The 25942-nt window shown below is 41.2% G+C and overlaps 1 protein-coding gene across 1 annotated transcript in view; it reads left to right on the top strand.

Moving 5' to 3' along the window:
* LOC118576651 (zinc finger protein 420-like) overlaps positions 1 to 8177 on the top strand; it is a 37889-nt gene extending 29712 nt beyond the window's left edge. The window contains 4 exon segments of the mRNA XM_036176842.1: positions 1658 to 1743; positions 4115 to 4241; positions 5163 to 7618; positions 7620 to 8177. Of these exon segments, the coding sequence (XP_036032735.1) occupies positions 1658 to 1743; positions 4115 to 4241; positions 5163 to 7618; positions 7620 to 7829 (2879 nt within the window). The 3' untranslated portion in view covers positions 7830 to 8177.
* Positions 8178 to 25942: the final 17765 nt, after the last annotated feature.

The following is a 25942-nucleotide window of genomic DNA, read 5'->3' as shown; positions in this document are numbered from 1 at the left end:
ACTCTTATAGCTCTGGATTCAATAAGAATGGGGGCACTGGAGAGATGGCTCAGTGGTTAGGAGCACTGGCTGTTCTTCCAGAGGTCCTGAGTTCAATTCCCAGCACCACATGGTGGCTCACAACCATCTGTAATGAGATCTGGTGCCCTCTTCTGGCCTACAGACGTACATGCATAATAAATAAATAAATCTTTAAAGAATAGGGAGTCTGCATCTTCCTCTCCTTATAGTTTTCCTGCTAATACTGTTCTTCTTTTCCGTACATGCATAATAAATAAATAAATCTTTAAAGAATAGGGAGTCTGCATCTTCCTCTCCTTATAGTTTTCCTGCTAATACTGTTCTTCTTTTCTCTTTACTCTTAGCCTTGGTATGACACACTTGCCCATTACTGTAGTGACCTTTGTTCCATTTCTTCCTGTTTCCTTTAGAAGTTTATCGTCAAATTTGTTGAAGTTTGCCTAATGGCATTTCAGTTTTCTACTGGGAATTTCTTATCACAGGGATTTGGTATTATGTGAGTTAGTTCCTTCCTTCCTTTTTTTCCTTCCTTTTTTTTTTTTTCTTTATTGTTAGTATTCTTGGTGGCAAAATTACTAGTATTAATGTATTTCCTTCTAGGTAGAAATTGTAGTTTACAGGTTTTGTGCGTTGGCTATAGTTTAGTACCCCACAACTCTCTATTTGTCAATTTCCTTACATGATGTGGGGATATTGTGTTTCCCAATATACTGTGCACCCTAATAAACTTACCTGGGGTTAGTGAACAGAACAGCCGCTAGACATAGAGGCCAGGAAATGGTGGCACACACACCTTTAATCCTAGCATTCTGAAGGCAGAGATCTGTCTGGATCTCTGTGAGTTCAAAGCCACACTGGAAACAGCCAGGCATGGTGACACATGCCTTTAATCCCAGGAAGTGATGGCAGGAAGCAGAAAGGTATATAAGGCATGAGGACCAGGAACTAGAGCTGGTTAAGTTTTGAGGCTTTTAGCAGCAGTTCAGCTGAGATCCATTTGGATGAGGACTGAGAGGCTTCCAGTCTGAGGAAATGAGATCAGCTGAGGAATTGGCGAGGTGAGGTTAGCTATGGCTTGTTCTGTTTCTCTGATCTTTCAGCATTCACCCCAATATCTGGCTCCTGGGTCTGTTTTTATTAATAAGACCTTTAAAGATTCATGCTACTACATAAAATGCTGTATTTGCGTGTCTTCATGGCTAATTTCACTCCGATTTTTTTTCTATGTATACTTTTCCTCTAATTTTAGGAGCTAGTGATTTCGGGTTCATAGTCATTTTCTTTCTTTCTTTCTTTTAAAGATTTACTGATATGTATACATGTATGACCAACCAGAAGAGGGCACCAGACCTCATTACAGATGGTTGTGAGCCACCATGTGGTTGCTGGGAATTGAACTCAAGACCTCTAGAAGAGCAGTCAGTGCTCTTAACCACTGAGCCATCTCTCCCGTCCCATAGTCATTTTCTTTCTCCACTCTAAATATATTCTTCTGTGCTCTCCTGTGTACAGGAATGTGAACAGATTTCTGGTATCATTTTGATTTAAGGATCTTTTAATGTGGTTTTCCATTGTTCAGAACAGAGCTGATTTAATTTTAACTTTGTATTTTTGATACCTTGATGTGAAATTTCAGCAAGAATTCCAGATTTTGTTCAAGAAATAGAAACGCAGAGAAGCACAACAAGAACAATGAACGCTTCTCTGGGAAACGCTCCCCAGGTCAGTGTCATGTTTATATTTTTTGAAATTTGTTTTTATTATTGAAACCATTGAAGACTTTAATTCTCTACCTCTGGTAATGTTATCTAAAGTGTTTGTTTTCTATGATTTATCTTCTTTTCTCTGATAATCAAGAGTAAGATTGTAGATCTTTCACATACATAGCACAGCCTTTTCTCGTTATATTTTCATTCCATGTTTTACTTTGAGGACATAAATTTTCATAGACTGAATACATGACATTATGAAAGAGAATATATTGCAAATGGTATTCAAAGAATATATTGATGGCCAGTATCTACATAGGAAAGAAGTTCTCATGTGCCAGGTCAGGTTTCTAGAACCAGCCTTATGAATGTGGACATGCAAATACATGGACTTTTTTTGGTGACATCACTGAGCAATTTATGAAAAATAGAATTGGAAGAGATTCACTGTCTTGAATCCCAACAGTAAATATATCAGCACCCTAGAGAGTATGGATGATGGAAGGAATAACATTTTATTTAAGTATATGTGTATTCTTCATATTTTTATGCTCACAGCATGATGCATTATTCACCTGCATCCCTTCCTGAGTTCAATTCAAAACAAAGCCTTTGCACTGGAGTCAAACACTGTTAACGAGCTGCCATGTGTGTAGAGAAAATTAAATTAGATTTCTCTGCAGGAAGAGCAAGTGCCTTTACCTCTGAGCCATTTCTCTAATCCCACAGTTTCCATTCCTGTTGTATAGTCGTGAGGCAGATAGTGTAGAACCTTGCATCTTTTAGCTTTTGAGAAAGGAAAGTGGAATTAAAAATGACACTTAACTATGTAACCTAAAATCCTGTTAGATGATAAGCTCAAATACTGAAGCAAAGAATAAAGTTGAAATGAAAAGATTTGAGTTTTCCATTGATCCAATCTCATGAGTTCAAAATTAATGAAGAATTAGTGTGATTCTCACAAAACTTAGTACATTTGTTTCAATCAGAGTAGATGTTTCTACTTGATCTGGATGCATTGTCACACACGTTCCATTTTTTACACAGTATTTCTAACTGTTCTGTAGTGAAACACCATATAGAATTCATGAAATTGTTATTATGTGTACTGTTATGTCAATTTTTAGAAAAATTTACATAATATTCTATTTCTGACTTTTCTATTTACTTATTGGTTATGAAAATTTTGTCATAAAACAACTGCACCAAATATTTGAGTCTATGTCTTGTTTGGAATATTGGATATATGTGCTGATGTGACATTCCTTACTATTTAAAGAAGACACTCTTACTTTTATTCTTATATGGATTATGCATTCCAAACTCTACATCTTGGTTTTAGAAAGGTTGCAGCATTGCACGTAGGTCTCAGGATCTCAACTGAACATGTCAGAATTTAGTATGGTGTGGCCCAGCTACAGATAGGATCAATCCAGTGTCCATAGTTGAGCTGGATTGGAGAATTTGGAAGCACAGTTCAGTTTTGCTCATTATAAGTTTACCATCTGAGACTGACCCAGGGAATCTTCTTTGATATTAACACATAATTCATAAATTTCTGCTAGTGGACCTCACATGTGTGTAATATTCCCTAAAAGTTTGCTGATTGTGCCGGGCAGTAGTTGCGCATGCCTTTAATCCCAGCACTTGGGAGGCAGAGCCAGGAGGATCTCTGTGAGTTCGAGGCCAGCCTGGTCTACCAAGTGAGTTCAAGGAAAGGTGCAAAGCTACACAGAGAAACCCTGTCTCGAAAAACCAAAAAAAAGGTTGCTGCTTGTGATACTATTAATGTCATCCTCTTCATAGAGATAGAACATATAATATAGACTGTGACCATTTTACTCTTTTAGTATAATTAAATTTCAGTTTTAGTTTATGTATGTGGGTATAATTACCTGAACAAATTAGTGTGTTAGGCTATATCCAGTCTGTATAGTTCAGAAGTGAGCTTGGGATCTCATAGAATTGCTGGTAAAAATCTGTTGTGTAGTACCACCAGGGTTCTGGGGACCAAACTGTGTTTCAAAGGACTAAAAATCATTACAGGATCCAAATAGCAGAGACCATTTTCAAATGTACTGGTTGTGGCAAATCCTTTATCTGCTGTTCACATCTTAGAAAAATCAGCAAATTCATGCAGGAGAGAGCCCTTGAGAATGAATGGAAGCAATGTAGTAAGTTGTTCATTGCATTGTCTATGGGAAAGCAGCGATGATAACATCTATCACAGTTCTGTAGCCCTGTGGAAAACTTTGTCTTTGAACAACTGCCATGCCTCATCTGTGTCACAGAAGTGTCTCTAATTCTTTAGGGTCTTTTATCTAGGAACACATTTTTTTTTTTTTTTACAGCAGCAATGGTGTATAGGTATTTTTCTATTGCAGAGTCTGTTAACATTCAGAGATGTGGCTGTGGATCTCTCGAAGGAGGAATGGGAATGTCTAGATTGTGCTCAGAGGGCATTGTACATGGATGTAATGTTGGAGAATTACAATAATCTAGTCTTTGTAGGTAAGAATGCTCTTCTCTAGAATTCCTGATTCAATCATTTTTATTTACATACTTTGTTTATATGTAATCTCTCTTAACTGTCTAGAAACTCCCAGAAATAAGGAAAATTCTGGTTATCAACATAGCTTTTTCATAGTGCCTCCTGTACATTTTTCTCTGCTCTGTAGGAGCATAAATAGTGCTATATTCTGTGTGATTTCTCCATCCCTCCCCTCTAGTTTCTAAAGAAAACTTCAAAGTTCAAAAGAAACTGAATATTCAGAGCATGAAGTAAATTGCCGCACACTCAATGATTGGATTATTGTGACTATACTATTGAATTTAATTACTCCCCAACTTCTGATTTTTACAGTTCAGGAGGTTTTAAGTGAAAATTAATCTGTTGGTAGTTAACATGGGTTTTTGTTTGCTTCATTTATTTATTCAGTTTTTGATATGTGTGTTCTCTATGTTTAGCCCCAAGAAGGGATTATTTTAATCCTAGCAGTATGGATGTAGAAACAAAAGTATATGTTGTGTTCTATCCCTACCTAGGTTGCCATATGTGTTCCTAGCTGACCAAAGCGATCCAGTATGGCTGTCTCAAAAATGTATATGGGAAAATAGATAAACATTATTCATATGATCTTTCAAAGTACTTCCCTGATTATTGCTTGGTCACTTATTTGTCCTATGTTCTGCAAGGTACATAGTTTAGATAAGAAGGAGAAAGCCATAGTCGATCCTTTTGGTTTGACATAGGTCAGACTGGAGTTTCTTCTGATCATCTATTTAATGATATGAATCAGAATAGACCTCTGATGAGAGCTCTATCCCTGAGAATTGAAAGTTTATATGTAATAGAAAACTTAAGGTAATCAGTCATTAAATCTCTTACTCATGCTTTAATTTCTGTTTTCCCTCTTTGTGGCAAATTTCCAGGTCAAAATCAAAGAGTCCAGAAAGAACACAAAAATACAGAGCTTGATAAATCTTTTGACTGTCAACATAAACTCACACTGAAAGAAACCATTAGTGGGAAGAAAGCATACCAAAGCGAAAAATGTGGAAACTGCTTCAAGACAGACTCAAGCCTTAGTAGACATCACAGAGCTCATACTAGACAGAAACCCTATAAATGTATAAAATGTAGTAAATCCTTTACACGTTTGTCACAACTCAAACTACATTGCAAATTCCATTGTGGAGAAAAGTCTTGCACATGTACAGACTGTTCTAAGTTCTTTTACCGGACTTCAGAATTTAAAAGACATTTGCATCAGAAAATTTGTGCTGAAGAGAAACCTTATGCATCTGGTGACTATGATAAATTCTTTACTCAGAAAATGAATCTTAGAACTCATCGCAGAATGCATTCTGGACAGAAACCTTATAAATGTATTGAATGTGACAAAACCTTTATCAGGATATTCAGTCTTAGACTTCATCAGAGGATTCATATAGGAGACACCCCTTACAAATGTAGTGAATGTGAGAAATCCTTTACCCATAGAGGTAGTCTTCGTACTCATCAGAGACTGCATACAAGAGAGAAACCTTACAAATGTATTGAATGTGATAAATCCTTTACCACTGCCTCACATCTTAGAACTCATCAGAGAATGCATACAGGAGAGAAACCTCACAAATGCAATGAATGTGATAAGTCCTTTACTCGGAAAGACCGTCTTAAAAGACATCAGAAAATTCATACAGGAGAGAAACCTTACAAATGCAATGGATGTGACAAATCCTTTACCCTGAAAAGTAATCTTAGAACTCATCAGAGAATTCATTCAGGAGAGAAACCTTACAGATGCAGTGAATGTGATGAATCCTTTACTCGGAAAGACCGTCTTAGAACTCATCAAAGAATGCATATAGGAGAAACACCTTACAAATGCAGGGAATGTGATAAATCCTTCATCAGTTGCACAGAACATAGAATACATCAGAAAATGCATACAGGAGTGAAACTTTACAAATGTAGTGAATGTGATAAATCCTTTACCCATAGAGGTATTCTTAATACTCATCAGAGAATTCATACAGGAGAGAGACCTTACAAATGTATTGAATGTGACAAATCTTTCATCCGGAGAATCCATCTTACATATCATCAGAGAATTCATACAGGAGAGAAACCTTACAAATGCAGTGAATGTGGTAAATCTTTTAACGACAGAGGCAGTCTTAATACTCATCAGAGAATGCATACAGGAGCGAAACCTTACAAATGTATTGAATGTGACAAATCCTTTACCACTTCCTCACATCTTAGAACTCATCAGAGAATTCATACAGGAGAGAAGCCCTACAAATGCAGTCAATGTGACAAATGCTTTACAAGTGGTACAGACCACAAAAGACATGAGAGAATTCATACGGGGCAAAAACCTTACAAATGCAGTGAATGTAATAAATCCTTTACGCATAGAAGCAGTCTTAGTATACATCAGAGAATGCACACAGGAGAGAAACCTTACAAATGTAGTGACTGTGACAAATGTTTTACCACTGCCTCACATCTTAGAATTCATCAGAGAATTCATACAGGAGAGAAACCTTACAAATGTAGTGAATGTGATAAGTCCTTTACCCGTAGAGGCAGTCTTAGTACTCATCAGAGGGTGCATACAGGAGAGAAACCTTACAAATGCAGTGAGTCTGACAAAACCTTTCTTGAGAAAGACCATCTTAAAACTCATCAGAGTATAAATACAGGAGAGAAACCTTACAAATGCAGTGAATGTGACAAATCCTTTACCCTGAAAAGCTATCTTAGAATTCATCAGAGAATTCATACAGGAGAGAAACCTTACAAATGCAGTGAATGTGACAAATCCTTTATCACGGTATTCAGTCTTACTGCTCATCAGAAAATTCATAGAGGAGACAAACCTTACAAATGTAGTGAATGTGATAAATCCTTTACTCGGAAAGACCATCTTAGAACTCATCAGAGGATGCATACAGGAGAGAAACCTTACAAATGCAGGGAATGTGATAAATCCTTTACCCTGAAAAGCTATTTTAGAATTCATCAGAGAATTCATACAGGAGAGAAACCTTACAAATGCAGTGAATGTGACAAATCCTTTATCAGGATATTCAGTCTTACTACTCATCAGAAAATTCATAGAGGAGACAAACCTTACAAATGCAGTGAATGTGACAAATCCTTTACTCGGAAAGACCATCTTAGAACTCATCAGAGAATGCATACAGGAGAGAAACCTTACAAATGCAAGGAATGTGATAAATCCTTTACCCATATAGGCAGTTTCCATACTCATCAGAGAATTCATACAGGAGAGAAACCTTACAAATGTATTGAATGTGAGAAATCATTTACAACTGCCTCACATCTTAGAACTCATCAGAGAATTCATACAGGAGAGAAACCTTACAAATGCAGTATATGTGAGAAATCCTTTGTCAGTTGCACAGAATGTAGAAGACATCAGAGAATTCATACCGGAGAGAAACCTTACAAATGCAATGAATGTGATAAGTCCTTTACCACCGCCTCACATCTTAAACTTCATCAGAGAATTCATGCAGGAAGAAAACCTTAGAAAGGCAGTGAAGATAACAAATCCTTTATGAAAACTACCGTAGAATTCATCACAGAATTCATGCAGGAGATAAACCTTACAATGCAGCAACTGTGACAAATCCTTATTCATAAAGACAAACTTAGAACTCATCAGATAATTCATACAGGAGAGAAATTTTACAAATTCTGTGAATGTGAGTTCACCTCAAAAGCTATCTTAGAACTTAGAGAAATCATAGAAGAGAAACCTCAAAAGTTCATTGAATATGACAAATCCTTTATTGATAAAGGCTGTCCTAGAAATCATCAGAATTCATGCAGGTGAGAAACCTTAAAATGCAGTGAATGTGCCAGGCGGTGGTGGTGCACGCCTTTAATCCCAGCACTCCAGAGGCAGAGGCAGACAGATCTTTGTGAGTTCAAGGCCAGCCTGGTCTACAGAGCGAGATCCAGGAAAGGCGCAAAGCTACACAGAGAAATCCTGTCTCAAAAAAAACAAACAACAACAAAAAAATGCAGTGAATGTGACAAATCCTTATTCCAAAAGGGCCATCTTAGAATTTATCAGAGAACTCATACAGCAAAGAACCCTTAGAAATCTAGTGAATGTGACAAATCCTTTAGCAAGAAAGGTCATTTGAGATCTCTGTAGATAATCTATACAAGAGAGAAACCTTACCATATGTCGTGAATATGACTGAGCCTTCATCAGTTGCTCAGACCATAGAAAACAGCAAATTCATACAGGAGAGAAACCCTACATATGAATTGGATGTGAAAAATCTTTTACATGTGCCCCATCTCTTAGAATAAATTAGAATGTTCATGCACAAGAGAAACCTTACCAAGGTATTAAATGCAAGAAATCTGCCACAAAATTATCCTGAGAATACACCAAAGTGTTTATGCAGGTGAGAAAGTTTACCATGACTATATGAGGAAAAGCCTTTACTGTCTCTCAAGTCTGTCAACCTAAAGATATGAAAGCTTTTCAGTAACATTCAAATCTTAGAATATATCCAGAATTTATACTGAGGGAAATTCTAAAGATGTTGAAATGTAGGAAAATTTTCATTAGAACTTTTTATGCTTATGCAACATTAAATGCTTCAGAATGAAGATACAACACAGAAACCTGGAGAATGTGCTGTTAAGTAACAGTTTCCTGGTTCCTGCAGGCATGTGTGTTGTACAGGAACTGAGTCAGAAAACCTCAAAAAGTTTTCAAGCAATCCCTGAAACTTACAGATTTCAGTATGCTTAAATCAAATGAAGAAATTCAGATCCTAGTCCTTGAAAAGGTTTTGACAAAATGATCCACCAAGATAGGATGCTCTTTATCTAGTTAATAAGCCTACAGGTGTGCAGTGTGCTCCCATTGTTATGTATGTATATGTTATATCCCATGCTGGTTTGGAGCTTCATGATAAAAAATGTCTGAGTCCCCTCTGCTCCAGTAAGCAACTACTTTCCCCTATTTCTCAAACTAACCCTAATAAAGCTCCTGAGTTTAACAGGGTTGACTTGGTTCTCTTTTCAGTTCCCTGTTTGGATGAGTAGCTTCACTGGTATAGTGCATTTCCCAGGAAAAGTGTCTCATTAAACATGTGCTTAAACAATTGTTCCTCCAAATTTGGTGTACAACAGATAATAGATACCAGAAAGCATTTACGCCACTAAAGCAGGAAAGACTTTTTGCTCACTACTAAAGGTTTACTACCATAATAGTACTTAATTAAGTTAAATGTGCTCCACACAGATAGGATGTAAAGCCTTGGGGTGTTGTATCATATTTTCTTTGTTCTGACAAATAAAAGCTTGCCTGGAGATCAAATGGTGGAGCTAGCTACTAGTTACCCATAAGAGCATGGTAGTGGAGGCTCATGCCTTTAATCCCAGCACTAGGGAGGTAGAGACAGGAATATAAGGCAGGTGGAGACAGGGTTCCCCCCCCCCACACACACACACTCACCTCTAATATGTAAGAAGTGATTATGGCTGCCTTGATTCTCTGACTTATTTTTAAGCTTTTGCCCTAATATCTGTCTCTGGTTTTTATTGTTTTATATGCCTCTCCTATTGTCCTACTAAAATAAAAAATGATTTTATTTTATCATGTGGATGCTCAGTGGGAGTCAGAGTAGTATGCTGTGAACTTGTTTGTCCCGCCTCAGGGGTCTCAGCAACTGTCTTAGGTTGGCTTGCCAAAGGGTTCTTAACCTGACTATCAGCCCTTGCAGATCATTCATCGCAGGGGAGTCACCGTGGGTGTGGAGGGACAGTCAACAGCCTGTGAATTTCAGAAAGCCAGGCATGCATAACATCCTGTGGAGAGCTGTGAGTCAGATCTCTAAGAGCCACTAACACCTGTAGAGTCCCCTTAGTGGCCACCCTTTGTTGCCAGATGTCCTGTAAGAGACACTTAAAAGGAGAAAGTTTAAAAGCACCACCCCACCAACCAAAATGTAAATTAAATCCAGAAGGGATCAACCAGGCTTTTTAAATTTTGCTAAACAATTTCAAAAAATAAAGAGTCAAAGACCATAATCTCTGTTCTTGTCTACTGTGATTGGAAAGTTTTGTGTTTTAGCTGTCTACATTGACTGGGAAGGCATTACCTGTCTCTAAATACTCATCATACAGGCTCAATCCTGTGAGAGCTGCAGAGTTAACTGTTGCCAAAGATCCCTAAGTGGCACTGGGCTTGCATTCTGTATGTTCGACACAGAAAAGACCAACAGAAGTCTTAACCCACCCATAGCTGGTAGGCTAAAGGCAACTGAGCCATTCCCTTCCTTAACGAGCCTTACTGCAATTTGGAGTCCTTGTAAGATGGTACCCCAAAAGCAAATGAAACTTGAGTTGTAAATTTATACCTTAATTTTAGTTTTGCATTTTTGATACCTTGAATTGAAATTTCAACAAGAATTCCAGTCTTTGTTTCTGACAGATAAACTCAAAAAGGAGTATCAAGAAGAATGAATGCTTCAGTGGTTAATGGTCCCCAGATCAGTGTCATGTCTACATTTCTCTGAAAATTGTTTTTATTGTTGAAACCGTTCAAATCTTTAATTTTCTAGCACTTGCAATGTTATTGAAAGTGTTTACTTTGCTTTATGTACCTGTTTTTTCTTCTCTTATAGTCAAGATTATGTCTTTAAATCTTTCACCTATATAGCAGAGATTGTTCCATAATATTTTCACTCGATTTTTTGTTTGTTTCTTTGTTTGTTTGTTTGTTTTTTCGAGATGGGGTTTCTCTGTAGCTTTGCTCCTGTCCTGGACTAGCTCTGTAGACCAGGCTGGCCTCGAACTCACAGAGATCCACCTGCCTCTGCCTCCCGAGTGCTGGGATTACAGTCGTGCGCCACCACCACCTGGCCTTTTTTTTTTTTTAAGATTTATTTATTTATTATGTTTACAATTTTCTAACTGCATGTATTCCTGCATGCCAGAAGAGGGCATCAGATCTCATTACAACCACCATGTGGTTGTTGGGAATTGAACTCCGGACCTCTGGAAGAACAGTCAGTGCTCTTAACCTCTGAGCCATCTCTCCAGCCCTCTTCACTTGATTTTATACTGTGAGGCCATGAATTTCCATGGACTTAAGACTCGAAATTCTAAAACAATCTATTGTAAATGATGTAAAAGAAATATATTTATGGCCATTTTCTACATGAGATGGACTTGTGTCTTTTTGTATTAATGAGGGAGGACGGTCTCATGTGTCACATAGTTTGCATTTTTGGAATGGTCAGTTTTCCAGAAACAAGCTTATGAATGTGGACATGCCAATACATGGACCTTTTCACTGATATCACTGATCAATTTTAGAGTAATCAGGTGAACCCCGCTTCAGACAGTATCCATCAAGTGTGCATATTTAAGCAAGGTTGACAATTACATAATTTTGAAGCATACTTTTGCTGATTATAGCTTTCCATCTGAGAATGATACTGGGATTCTGTTTGACATCAACACATATTTCATAAAGACACATTCCTGCATCTAGACCTAAAATGTGTATGTTATATTCGAAGCTGCTGCTGAGTGCATATCTGGGTCCATGGTCCTGCTGCAGGTGGGGCCTGTTGTGAAGTTCATGGCCCATGTTAACACCAGGGTCTTTGGAACTATGCTGTGCTGAGCCAGCCCAGTCCTCTGGTCCTGTGGTGACTGGTCCTGTCCCTCCCTGAATATCACAGCAGGCTAGCTGGCCCTGTTCCTCAGAGGAGAGCTTCCCTCCACACTGGAGAAAGATAGCCTCACCCCTCACTATAAGCATGCACCTCACCTGGATAGCACACTAGAGCTGGGGGCGGGGACACAGGTGAGCTGACCTTGACGACATGAGGGTCAGAAAGTGACCCTGCCTACCCCACCCAATCATGGTGGCATGGGTGAGGGAAAGATGCCCTTCCCCCCTCCACTGCTTGCTACCTGTGGCAGGCGAGACAGCTGGCTCAGGGGTAACTAGTGACAGAACTAACCCTGCCCTACACCAACCACAACACACAGGCCCTGTATCCCACTGAGGCCTAACCTGCAGATTCCAAAGCATGATCTCTATGATACCAGACAACGACCGGGTGTCAGTGAGGAGCACCGGGGAGAGCTCAGTGTCAGTGGCGTGGCAGAGACCTAGGCCTAGAGCCAGATCAATGACCCTGCTAATGAACACTTCCAAGTAAAGATGAATGCACTAAAGGGTAAATGTGTCTCAATGGGCCACACTGCAGCTTCTACAAGATTCCTCTGCTTTCCTTTTTCTTTTTGTTACTGTTACTGTGATTATTTGTTTTTGTTGTTTTGTTTTATTTCTTTGGTTTTTGGTTTTTCTTTTAAGCTTGGTTTTGTTTTGGGGGAGGTTACAAGGGCAGAGGGCAGATAGGATGCAAGGGAACGGGGAGATAAGTGGGACGGGAATGCATGGTGAAATCCACAAAGAATCAATAAAAGTTTAAAGAAGAGGAAATGGAATATGTCCGTTCATTAAAACAGGTCCTACTGTATTGCCCAGTGAAACATCCAGTCTCAGCATCCCAAATAGCTGGGAATATGGGTGTACACAGTCTAACTCTGGTGATATTTCATTATACATGATTAAGAGGATGGGTAAAAAGTTAACTCAAAAATAATATGAAAAAAAACATGGAAACTTGTGAGTCTGTGATGAGTAAATATGGTTTTTGCAGTATTCGAATGAATTATCTTGCTTAGGTAGTTAGTGCTGCCACCAGAGACCATAAGTTATAATGAAAATTCCAAGCCTGGTTAGGGATATTTACCAGATCTTGTTGGTCAAGGAGTCCACAGAGGTCTCTTTAATAGTGCAGGCTATTGCCATTGTGTTCGGTTGCCTGCCAGAACTTGAAATTAAAAACAACAACCAAAAAACAAGAGGAAAAAAAAAAAACTATTGTGGAAGGAATTATGGCATTCTTGTTACAAGGCAAAGAACATTCAAGCTGCACTTGGCCTGAAAGCTTCTCCCCTGCTGGCGAGCTCCCCTAGCATCTGAAAGTACTAATGCTGGAAGAGAGAAGTTATTCATGATCTCACCCAGCTGTGGACCCTGCCTGGCATAATACCAACTGCCAGAAAAGATGTGCCACTTGTATATACCCACTGTCTTTAGGCCCGTGGGGCCACCATCTCATTACTCACTGGATTTGTACCATCGATGATTCATGGATGGCACTGTAAACAGTCAAAAGTACATCAATGGAGAGGTCATGGATTCTGTGCATTGAAATATTACATGCTTGTAAGTGGATTCATTGTTATGTTGCCCTGTAAATACTTATTCTTCTTTCCAGATTAGTGCTTTCCTTACTTTTGGTCAGAGTTGGTTCTTTATATGCAGCGAGTGGTAGTTATTTCAGAGACTCTTTCCTGGTCACAGTGCTGACAATAAGTGACTCTTGAGGACTTGTTCTATTGATATCACACAGTGCAGCCATCTCTGTCTGGAACATCTTCATCACCATATCTGATGCCCCAGGAACACTGATGAAGAGGTGAAAGAACATAAAAGCCCCAAGACTGAGAAGACTGCTAAGAATACTGTCCTGACCTGACCACCACTGTGGTTACCTGCAAGTGAGAACTTCATGCAGCCTCACCTCTCCTGAGGAATTATTGACAGTTAATGGTTATGGATGGAAAAGGAGTCATTATCTTTGAAAGTGGAGCTGCATGTAAGTTTCCAATTCTCCAGTCAGTATCTTTTCACCATGCTCCTGAAAGCAGTGTAAATGAAACTCGGTGTGTCTCAAAAGATCCAAAACATGGAAGAGGGTGACTTGATAAGGATAATGGATTCATCAGGTGAGGTATAGGCGTCAGGGACCGCTCTGTGTTGCTGGAGTTACAGACAGTTGTGACTTGTCATGAGGGCATTGCTCTAGAGCCCCAGTCTTGTGGAAGGGCAACCAGTGCTCCAAACTCCTGAGCCTCACTCTAGTCTCTCTAGCTAGGTTAAATCCTCATGCTAAATACAACTGCACCCTTGTCTTGTTACAGTGTCAAGGGCAATTCTATACATTGTTTTCTTTGTATTAGACTGTAAACATATATTGACACGTGTAACATGAATCTTAAAAGGTCTTATGGAAAACCCAGAGCCAGATATTGGAGTGAAAGCTGAAAGATCAGAGAAGCAGAACAGCCAGCCAGTAGCTTACCTCTATGAAATCTTCAACCTCAAGAGAGCGAGTTCCTGTTTCTTCATGCCTTATATACCTTTCTGTGTCCTGCCATATTACTTCCTTGGATTCAAGGTGTGTGTCACCATTGCCTGGCTCTGTAACAATTTTACAGTTAGAAACTTCACTCTAGATTAACATAGAATTAGAAAGCCACTTTTGAATAATTAGGATCATTCACCTACATAAGAAAATTTGGTTTGGTTTGGTTTGGTTTGGTTCAAGAAAAGCATGCTGACTTACACACACATGACTTACACTTACAGACAAATAGCTTTTGTTTTAGTTTAATGATTTGTTGACATGCAGTGATATGACTGTGGCATTCCCCTCGGAGGAGAGAGCAACGTCTAGACCCTGCTCAGAGATCATAGAAGCCCCCGTTTGAGAATTATAGCAGTCAGGTTTCTGTGGGTGAGAATAGTTGCCTAGCGGTCTCCCTTGCTCCTCAGGGTTCCTTGGAAAAATACTCCGCAAATGTGTGAACTTTGTGTGACTGAGTCTCACACCTCACAGAATAAAGTGAAATGCTCAGATGAAAAGACAGTGTGCGTGTGTGTGTGTGTGTGTGTGTGTGTGTGTGTGTGTGTGAGAGAGAGAGAGAGAGAGAGAGAGAGAGAGAGAGAGAGAGAGTCTCTCTTCATTTTTTCCCTTTTGTGATATGTCAGTCTTCATGCCTTTTCCATGATCAATTGAAATACTCAATAGTATTGAATATTGTCAATGTGGTTATACAACTAGATATTTGCCTTTGAGTTTTTGACTGGGCTATGATTAGAAGTGGGACTCAAGTTATGCAAAACCAAAAGTGTCTTTTACATCACAAAAGTGTCTCTAATTTGTTGAGCCTGTTTTATCAAGGAAATCATGAGAATTACAGCAATCTAATCTATGTAGATAAGGATGCTCTTCTTGGAGAATTCAAAACTCATTCTTGCACTTACCTACTCTCTGAAATGTCAGAGACTGCCAGAAATAAGAATAATTTTGGTAATAAACAGAATTTTTCATGGTATTTCCTTTACATTTTTCTGTGTTCTTTACAAGAGAAACCAATGCTATAACTACTGAGATAGCTCTCCAGCACACTTACCTATGTTTTAATGAGAACATCAAAGGTCAAAGCAAATTGAATGTTCAGAGCTGGGATATACATTACAATTCAATTAGTAATTGGAATATTTTGATTTTACTATGGGATTAAACTATTTTCTAACTATTTCTAATTACGAAAAAAGAGAGGTTTTAAAATAGAGAAAGCTATGTGTGGTGGGGCATGCTTTTCTGTTGTTTTTGTTTGGTTGTATTTCTGAAACAGGGACTATATTTAGTCTTGGCTGTCTGAAAGCTATGTATACCAGGTAGGCCTTGAACTCATAGAGATCTTCCTGCCTCCGCCCCCTGAGTGCTGGGATTAAAGGCATGTGCCACCACCACTGCCCATCTTTAAATCACTTTCTTATACCTTTACAACATACATACATGTTATTTAAACCTTTAAAACATCTTTCTTTTTTTCATATGGAAACTTCCAATCATTTACTATGAGAAATAAGTGTTTGATTACTGAGAGCAGTCATTGAGAAACAAGTTGTTTATTATTATTATTATTACTTTGGTTTTTCAAGACAGGGTTTCTCTGTGTGGCTTTGCACCTTTCCTGGAACTCGCTATGTAGACCACGCTGGCCTCAAACTCACAAAGATTCATCTGCCTCTGCCTCCCTAGTGCTGGGATTAAAGGCATGTGCTACCATGCCCAGTTTATTATTTTTTTAAAGAGTAATTTTTTTTTAGTCAATAATAACAGCATGTTAATCTGCAAAATTAGTGCCATGAAAACTCAGCAGGTTCTCTGTGGTGGTATTGTTGTTTCCCAAAATATTGTGCACCCTAATTAACTTATCTGGGGTCAGAGAACAGAACAGCCACTAGATACAGAAGCTAGAAAATGGTGGCACTCACGCTTTTAATCCTAACATTCCAAAGGCAGAAATCCATCTGGATCTCTGTGAGTTCAAGGCCACATTGGAAACAGCCAGGCATGGTGACACATGTGTTTAATCCCACGAAGTGAGCCTTTAATCCCAGGAAGTGATGGCAGAAAGCAGAAAGGTATATAAGGCATGAAAACCAGGAAGCCTGGTTAAGCATTCAAGTTTTCAAGAAGCAGTTCAGCTGAGATTCATTTGGATAAGGAATCAGAGGCTTCCAGTCTGAGGAAACAGGATCATCTGAGGAACTGGCGAGGTGAGGTAGCTGTGGTTTATTCTGCTTCTCTGATCTTCCAGCATTCACCCCAATAACTGGCCTCAGGTTTGATTTTATTAATAAGAACTTTTAAGATTCCTGCTACATCTCTCCTAGCAGTTCCTCAATCTGAGGTATGCTGGGACTCTGGACTGTACTGTCTACCCTTGCCAGGCTCCCCTTCCAGCTCACCAGCAACAATCAAGTAAGTTTCATCTGGGTGCTGCCCATAATCCCACTGCCCAAAATCCCATGGCTTTTGCAGATCCCGATCTTTTCCTATGGATGAGATCCCTCTTGGAGCTCAGTTTTCTTTTTGGACTCATGGCTATTGGAATTCCTGGCCATTCCCCCAGCTATGTGACCGGGTGGGGGAATCCATAAAAAGTGGGTCACAGACTCCTCCCCCCTCTTTCTCTTTTTCCTCTCTCTCCCTGCACAACCTTTTCCATAGGCCTAAGCACGCCTCTCTTAATAAACTCTTATAATGGGTTTTGTCATACCTCATGACTTTTCTCTGGTGGTAAACTGTGTCGTTTACATGACTAACACAGTGACGCATAATAATACTAACAATGGCCTCTTGAAAAAGTCTTTGAAAAAGGTGCTGAGACACCTCTGGCTTGGCCAGGTTAAGCCCGCCCCCGTGCACCCCGCCCTTGAGTGTGGTGACACCCCTCTTGAATGGTTTGATCCTCATTCAGCCCCCGCTTCAGTCCTGGGGACACCCGTGACTACAGGCTGTAGTGACTCCTTTTCCTCCTGTCATCCGTGGGACCTGTGCTGTATTTGGGGGACATTCATGGCTAAGGTGAGCGATCGGGGCCTGCCCTCCCAAGCCCTCACTCTGAAGCAGTCTTCCCCTCTTGCTTTCCTCCTCTTTCAAACCTCTTCCACCAGATCTGCTGTATGTGGCATGTTTGCTTGGTGACAGACCTGCTCCTCCACGCCTGTAACACGTCTACTTTCCTGTTCACTAGCAGCTTTGCCTTCTATTCGATACCCCCACTCGGGTCTGTGGTGGAGCCTTTGACCCACCTTTGACCATCCCCCTAGATGTGAGACTGGCCTCAGAATTTCGTTGAGCCAGACAGTCAGGGAACCGAGAAAATTCTCCACTTTCTTTCTCCTCCCTTCCTTCTTATTCACTCAACTTACATTATTTACTTATATAACATATCTCTCAGAGCATCTGCATGCTGATGGTTTTCACCCTACGAGGAAAAGTCACGAAACACGACAGAATCCACTAGCAAGAGTTTTATTAAGACAAGGAGAAACGGATAGTTGTGATCAGGCCTACGGAAGGACACATGTGAGAAGGGGGCAGGGGAACTTGGGGCCTGCCTTTTAAGGGCCAGCTTGCACCTGGGCACACAGGCCCATTTGGCAACTCCACGCATGTGCATAGATCACTTGGTCATGCCACATGACTACATGACCGCACAGCCATGGGGCATGGGTTATGCAGGACATATGGCCTGGAAATGACGAAGTGTCCCACCTGGCATGTGCGACCATGGGGGCATGATTGGAATCCCTATCACATGTGACTTGGATTTACCTAAAAAAAAAAAATAGTTTTGGCAGATCTGTCCAGAGGTGAAAGTGGGGTGTTGAAGTCTCCCACTATTAATGTGTGGGGTTTTATATGTGATTTACGCTTTAGTAATGTTTCTTTTACATATGTGGGTGCCCTTGTGTTTGGGGCATAAATGTTCAGAATTGAGACTTCTTCTTGGTGGATCTTTCCTGCAATGAGTATGTAATGTCCTTCATCATCTCTTTTGATTGATTTTAGTTTGATGTCTATTTTGCTGGATATTAGGATGGCTACACCCACTTGCTTCTTAAGACCATTTGATTGGAAAGTCTTTCCCCAGCCTTTTATTCCTAGGTAGTGTCTATCTTTGAATTTGAGGTGTGTTTCTTGTATGCAGCAGAAAGATGGGTCCTGTTTTCATATCCATTCTGTTAGTCTGTGTCTTTTTATACGTCAATTAAGTCCATTGATATTAAGGACTGTTCATTCCTGTTATTTATTTATTTGTTTATTTATTTATTTACTACTTACTTACTTATTTATTTATTGGTGGTAGTGTGTGTGTACTTCTCTTCTTTGGGGTTTACTGCTGTTATGTTATCTATTGCTTGTGTTTTCAAGGGTGTATCTGACTTCCTTAGGTTGGAATTTTCCTTCTAGTGTTTTCTGTAGGGCTGGGTTTGTGGATAAGTATTGTTTAAATCTGGCTTTGTCTTGGAATGTCTTGTTCACTCCATCTATGATGATTGAAAGTTTTGCTGGGTATATTAGTCTAGGCTGGCATCCATGGTCTCTTAGTGTCTGCAATACATCTGTCCAGGTCCTTCTGGCTTTCAAAGCCTCCATTGAGAAATCGGGTGTTATTCTGATGGGTTTGCCTTTATAAGTCACTTGGCCTTTTTCCTTTGCTGCTCTTAATCTTTCTTTATTCTGTACATTTAGTTGTTTAATTATTATCTGGCGAGGGGACTTTTTTTGGGGTATAGTCTCTTTGGTGTTCTATAGGCTTCTTGTATCTTCATAGGCATTTCCTTCTTTAAATTGGGAAAGTTTTCTTCTATGATCTTGTTAAATATATTTTCTGTGCCTTTGAGTTGGTATTCTTCTCCTTCCTCTATCACTATTATTCATAGGTTTGGTCTTTTCACGGTGTCTCAAATTTCTTGGACATTTTGGGTCATGACTTTGTAGGCTTTAGTGTTTTGTTAGACTGATGAATCTATTTCTTCTACCATATCTTCAACACCAGAGATCCTCTCTTCCATCTCTTGCATTCTGTTGGTTGTATTTGCATCTGAAGTTCCTGTTTGTTTACTCAGATTTTCTATTTCCAGCATTCCCTTTGCTTGTGTCTTCTTCATTTTTTCTATTTCCCTCTTCAAGTCTTGGACTGTTTCCCTCATCTGTTTCATTGCTTTTTCATGATTTTCTTTCAGGGATTTATTTTTTTCTTCTGCTTTATTTGTCCTTTCCTCTAGTTTTTTATAGCGTTCTTCCCATTTTTTGTTTGTCTGTTCCTCCACTTTATTTTTGATTTCTTCTATATAAGTCTCTAGCCTCTTCATGATGTTATTCATAAAGTTGTTTTCTTCTGTTTCTTCCATTCCGTGATGTTCAGGTCTAGCTGTTGGAGAAGGGCTAGGTTCTGGTGATGCTGTATTGCTCTTTATTTTGTTGTATGTACTTCTGCCTTGATGTCTGTCCATCTCCTCTTGTGTTCGTTCTTGGTCTTTTCAGTGCACTTGGTCCAGACAGAGCTGACAGATTCAGGAAACCTCTCTCTGGTTCAGATGGAAGCTCTGGGCCAATGGGAGCTCTGGTCCAGATGGGGTTGCTGCCTGGATGGGAGCTGGGGGCTGGTCTCTGAGTCTCAGGAAGTGGCTGGGGTCTCAGGCAGATGGGTGTGGCAGCAGGGTGTGGAGACTACAGAGTCTGCCTGCAGTCTTGGAAAAGGGGAGCATTCCTGAGGGCCTGCCAATGGCCAGAAACTGGGGCCAAGTTGGGCAGGTCTTCCCTGGGATGGCTGTTGCCCAGGGGTGGGACCTAGGGGTAGGCCTCTCTGGGTATGACCCCAGGCACTCACCTTTGGTCCAGATGGGAGTTTTAGGGCAGGATGGAAGCTGGGGGCTGGTTTCTAAGCCTCAGGAAGTAGCTGGGGTCTCAGACAGATGGGTGTGGGGGCAGGGCGTGGAGATTGTAGGGTTTGCCGGGGGTCTTGGAGAAGGGGAACCTTCCCGGTGGGGTTGGGTGGGGGGTCCTGCCTTATGGCCAGAACCTGGGGCCAAGTTGGGCAGGTCTTCCCCAGAATGGCTGGTGCCCAGGCCTGGGACCTAGGGACAGATCTCTCTGGGTATGACCCCAGGCACTCACCTCTGGTCCAAATGGGAGTTCCAGGATGGATGGGCAAGATATATATTCTATGATGGAGTTTCTGGTCCCCCAAGAGGGTCCTTTTCTCAGAGTTGGGCCACACCTTGACTCACAAACTCCTTTTCTCCTGTTCCCATTGGGTGCTGGCATCTTTCCCCTGTTGCTTTTCTTTGATTTCTCAGGAGACAGCAATTCCTATTCTTATGAAAGCTGCTAGCATATTAAAGACTGTTAGGGAACACAAGTTGACAGTCAGTCATTCATACCTAATGGACAGACAGTCCTCAAATGCTCAGAGATCTGCAGAATATGGCATTTAAAATGTTTAGTTAAAAAGCTTTTCATGATAGAAAGACATGCTGGCTCCTGGCAGCACCTTTATTTCTTCCAAAGAAGATGGCTGGACACAGAAGAACCTCCGTCCGGAACTTACTCCAGAGTTGCAGCACCAGCCACTGAGTAAAAACGGTCTTTCACCTCAACTACTGCCTTTTGCCTTGACTGCTGCCAGAGCCTCTTCAAATCCTGGGAAGTACGGCTCTGGGGAATCCACTGCCTCACTTTTGCCTAGACAAGATAGGCTGGTCCTCCCCACAAGTCCCTCCCCCACAACTGTCAAATCTTCTGAGGCCTGGCGGGCCTAGGCCCGGCAGCTGTAGACTGATGTTGTTGTCCTGAGACCTCTGCCCTCAGTGACCATGGAGGACCCTAGCTAGCCAGCAAGTAAGTCTCTGCCACTTTCAATCATTAACTCAGGTAAAATTCATCCTTCTCAGATCTCTGATGTCATTTGACAACCAGATTTTGTCAGTTCAACAGTAGCAACCAAGGCTTCAGCTGTCTTGTTAATTCTCTATGTAAAATTCACAGGCTTCATTCTCTTAGAGCTAATACTTGGTAGTTTCCTGTTAAAGGGACAGATAAGTGTGCCTCGTTCATAGACTTCATGATTCAGGATAAACTGGTTTCAGATGTAACTTCATACGTTGAGAGTTCTAACATTGACAAATGCAGTTTTGATAAGCTGATGGAGCACTGACTACAGACAGTTTTGGGAGTCCTTAAATTTCTGTGGACTTTACTGATCCCAGCTTTTGGAGTCTGGTTAGCATTAGAAAGTGTAAGGAAGCCTCCCTTCTCCTCCTTCACTCACTCAGCCACTTCCATTCAGTAAATTTCCTTGGGTTATAGATTTAATGGTGTGTTTTGGGCTGAAACTAGAAAATGTCCATGCCTTTTAACCCAAAGCCATAGTGTTTGCTATGACACCACAATGTAAATCTGTTCCAGTTGTTTTACAGACCAGGTTCCTGCACAGATCCACCCCTCCTGCCAAACTCATGCCAAGGCCAGACCCTCAGGGGCCCTCCAGATACACCACCAGCCACTTCCCCAGCTAAGAACACCAACCTGGCACATACCAGCAGGTCAGCTTCACCCACTTGCCCACTCATAAAAACTCCATTATCTCCTAATTCATTGACACTTTTATAGGATGGATAAAGGCATTTCCCACTCCAGAGAAACAGCAGATGTGAATGGCTTCTGTACTCCTGATTTGGCATGCCATGCCCCTAAGCTCCTGGAATTTCACCCTGGTACCACTCCAGATTCAGGGGGATATTTGCTCTTTCATCTGGATCATCCACCCTTGCCTCTTCTGTACAACCAGAGCACTTCACCCTCCCATTCTTTCTGGCAGTTACCACTCTTCCCATGGCTAGGCCTGCTCACGAGCCAATGATAACAACTATTTTTTTTTCTTAGCAACGTGCCTTCTCAGCTCCCTCAAGGGTCTCCAGGAGGATAGCTAACTGAATGCTTCTTCATTTAGACCTTCCGCTGTCTGTGACTCCCAACTTCCCCCTCTCCTCTTTGCCCCCAAATCAGCAGGAAGCAGTCTCAAGAATTCAGCACCCTCATACCCCGCACCTTGCTATCCATAACTCACCTTTTTATAATAATCAAAATTGGAGGAATGTTAGCATTCAGACCTGCCCAGTGTCCTGACCACGTCATTTTACATAAAGTCTCCTTTAAGAACCCCCCTTCTTCCCTTTCTCTTTTGCTATAAGTTAGTGTACACTTTCTCTCTTCCTTTCTTCCCTTTTCTCTTTCTCTTCTTCCCTCTCTTCCCTTCTCCCTTTCTCCAACCTAAAAAAAATTTCTGCTTGGATGCCGTGTCTGCATGGTGTGAGTAACCTTCTACCACTCCACACCACCACCTGCCTTGCCTGCATGGTGAGTCTCCCTCACCTGCCATCTGCCTTGGCTTAAACATGCCAAGGCCTCTCCTGTGCAGTTTACAAAAGTTTGTATTTCATTGAAACCTGTTTTATGTGTTTGTCTTTTTCAGCACAAAGACTGTTAGAAATGTAAACCTGTGAGTTTGACATTCTCAGCCTTATTTTTTATATATGAAACTGATTTAGTCTGGCAAGTTTCTCCATTCACTACTGAGTTTCCAAAAGGAGTTTTCTATGCTTTATATAAACACCCCTTTAGCATGCCTCTCAGAAGACAAACTTTTTCTGAGTTATATAAAAAAAAAAAATTTCACCATTTAGTGGTGAAAGCATTATAGCACAGGATGAATTCAGCACTGGGCTGTTAATGGGCTGACAACTGATTTCCCGTGACACCCATTTCCTTTCAAAATCCTGAGTTCCTGAAATGTCTTCCCCCAAGTCAATATCACTAATAGTATAATTCCAAGTGGCAGTAGTGGAGGTCTGTGCGGAAAGGGTAAAGATGGCTTTTTAGTGTCACTTCATCTGCATAGTGATGGAAACCATTATTCAGCTTCCCAGTTCCCTCCCTCTCTACTCCCATCCACTCCTCAGAGTGGGTAAGGCTTCCCATGGTAGTCAACAAAGTCTGGCATACCAAGTTGAAGGAGAGCCTAGCCCCTCCCCATTGTATGAAGGCTGAGCAAGGTATCCCACCACAGGGAATGGGCTCCAAAAAGCCAGTTAATGCACCTGGGATAAGTCCTGGCCCTGGTGCCAGGGACCCCACAAACAGATCAAGCCACACACCTGTCACCCACATTCAGCGGGCCCAGTTCAGTCCCATGCAGGTTCCTGAGCTGTCAGTCTAGTGTCAGTGAGCTCCAACTAGCACCAGTCAGCTGTCTCTGTGGGTTTCCCCATCATGATCTTGATCCCTTCTTTTTCTTCTTCTCCTTCTCCTTCTTCTTCTTCTTCTTTTGAATGCCAAATGCCATTTATTGAAGGAGGGAGAATTCAATTTTTATATCCTATATTGTCTTCACTTCCTACTTGCTACTATTTTCTTGCCCACAAATCATTTCATTTCTATCTTTGAGCTGATTCACATGCTTTACACATTTTGACCATCTTGAACATGACTTAGGTTTTTGAGTTCTGTGTATTGGATATCATTTAACTTGCTTTCCTTAGTTTTAATTTGTTCTGGGAATGGGACTTGAGCATCAAAATTTAGAGTGTTTGTTGTCTTTTGCTATGTGTTTTCAACCCAGGAAGCTGGTATCTCAAGAAGAGAACTTAGGCGGGATAGCTTGTATCTGATGGGGTCAGAGCACAGGGTCAGATACCGGGGTGCAGCGTCCTCCCAGATCCAGTTCTGGTCCAGGCTGGCAGCGAGCATGTGGGGAGGCTGTGCAGAGCGGGTCCAGGGCAGCTGACAGCTGGAGCTGTGTGGAAGGCAGCCTGAGACCCAGTGGGGGGGACGGGTCTAGAAGGGCGGGGACACCTGCCTGATCATTGGCCTTTAGGAAAAAAGAAACAGCGGGGTGGACCTGGGAAACTAATCATCAAAAAGAGGTAGGCTTTTTTTACCGCAGGTACAAGCCCGGAAGTGGAGTTTGTAGTGGGAGGGTCCAGGAGGAGTCGCTCCGAGGTGTTTAGGGGAGTTACAGGAAATTCCGCCATTCCCTGTTGGACTTGGGAATCACGTGGTGCAGACCTGGGTGCGGAGGACACGGCGGGGTGTCGCGGGGACACGAAACCTCCCGGAGCCGCAGTCTCCGCGCGGGCGGCCTGGGAAAGTCACAGTCACAGCGCAGTGGCGGGAACCGCAGCCCGGCGGCCCTGGAACCTCCCAGGTCAGAGGAGCTGCGGGGCTGGGACGCGGGAGGGAAGGACGGGGTGTGCCCGCGGAGGCTGCTCAGGGCACAGCTTTCAAAATCCTGTTGTGGGTATATTTCTTTTGTAGGTAAGGTTGAGATCCTATGAAGTGGGGCTTATCGTGATTTTTTCACTTACCTTACTGTTCCCAGACTGTTCTGCCATAAAATAATTCCTAAAATAATCTAGTAGAGCATCTGTAGTGTCCATTGTTTGCAAACAGAGTTCACTTATTTCATGCTTTCTAACTCCCGTTTGACCACTTGCCCATTCAATAGAGTGGCTTTTGCCCCTGAGGAATAGCTTCCTCAGAGAGCTTTGTAGATAGTAATCGTATGAGAAACCCTTGCAGATTTGATTGAATCAGAAATATACTTTATCGAACTTGCCAGTTATGGCTGAAAACATTAACATTTACTCAGCAAAGTTTTTACCCCCATTATTTTTCCATCTGAGATATTGCAGTCTAGAATGTAAATACAGTATTCAGAAATGTGCCTTCTTATGCTGTGTTCTTATGTTATAACTTAGGTCCAAGCAAGCCTAGTATATAGGCTGTGAGAGCATATCAGGCCACACTATTTTCTAGTTAGCAAACTCACTTTAGAGGAAAACAAAATTAGAATGCATCTTTTGAATAATTATGGTCACTCCTCTGTATCAGAAATATGTCTCCTTGGTTTAAGAAAAGCACTCCGGCCGGGTGGTGGTGGCGGTGGCCGGGCGGTGGTGGAGCACGCCTGTAATCCCAGCACTCGGGAGGCAGAGGCAGGTGGATCTCTGTGAGTTCAAGGCCAGCCTGGTCTACAGAGCTAGTCCAGAACAGGTTCCAAAGCTACAGAGAAACCCTGTCTCAAAAAGCCAAACTGTTGCATTTTATTTCATGGTTTGTTGACATTCACTGTTGTGACCGTGCACTTCTTGTAGGAAGAATGGGAATGTCTAGATCTTGCTCTCAGGGCTTTTAGCTGAGATCTGTTGGAGAAGTGCAGCGGTCTGGATTCTGAGGGTGAGAATGGTTTTCTTGAAGTCTTCCTTCTTGGGAAAACTTTGCATGTGTGGGAGCTGTGTGTGAATGAGCCTCACATCTTACAGAGTAAACTGAAATCCTCAGACAAAAAGAAATTTTGTTTGTTTGTTTGTTTTTTGTTTTTTTGAGACAGGGTTTCTCTGTGTAGCTTT

This window comes from Onychomys torridus, unplaced genomic scaffold (assembly GCF_903995425.1).
Source record: "Onychomys torridus unplaced genomic scaffold, mOncTor1.1, whole genome shotgun sequence".
NCBI lineage: Eukaryota > Metazoa > Chordata > Mammalia > Rodentia > Cricetidae > Onychomys > Onychomys torridus.
Note: the sequence above shows the minus strand (reverse complement) of the source record. Positions and strands in the feature narration are given on the sequence as shown.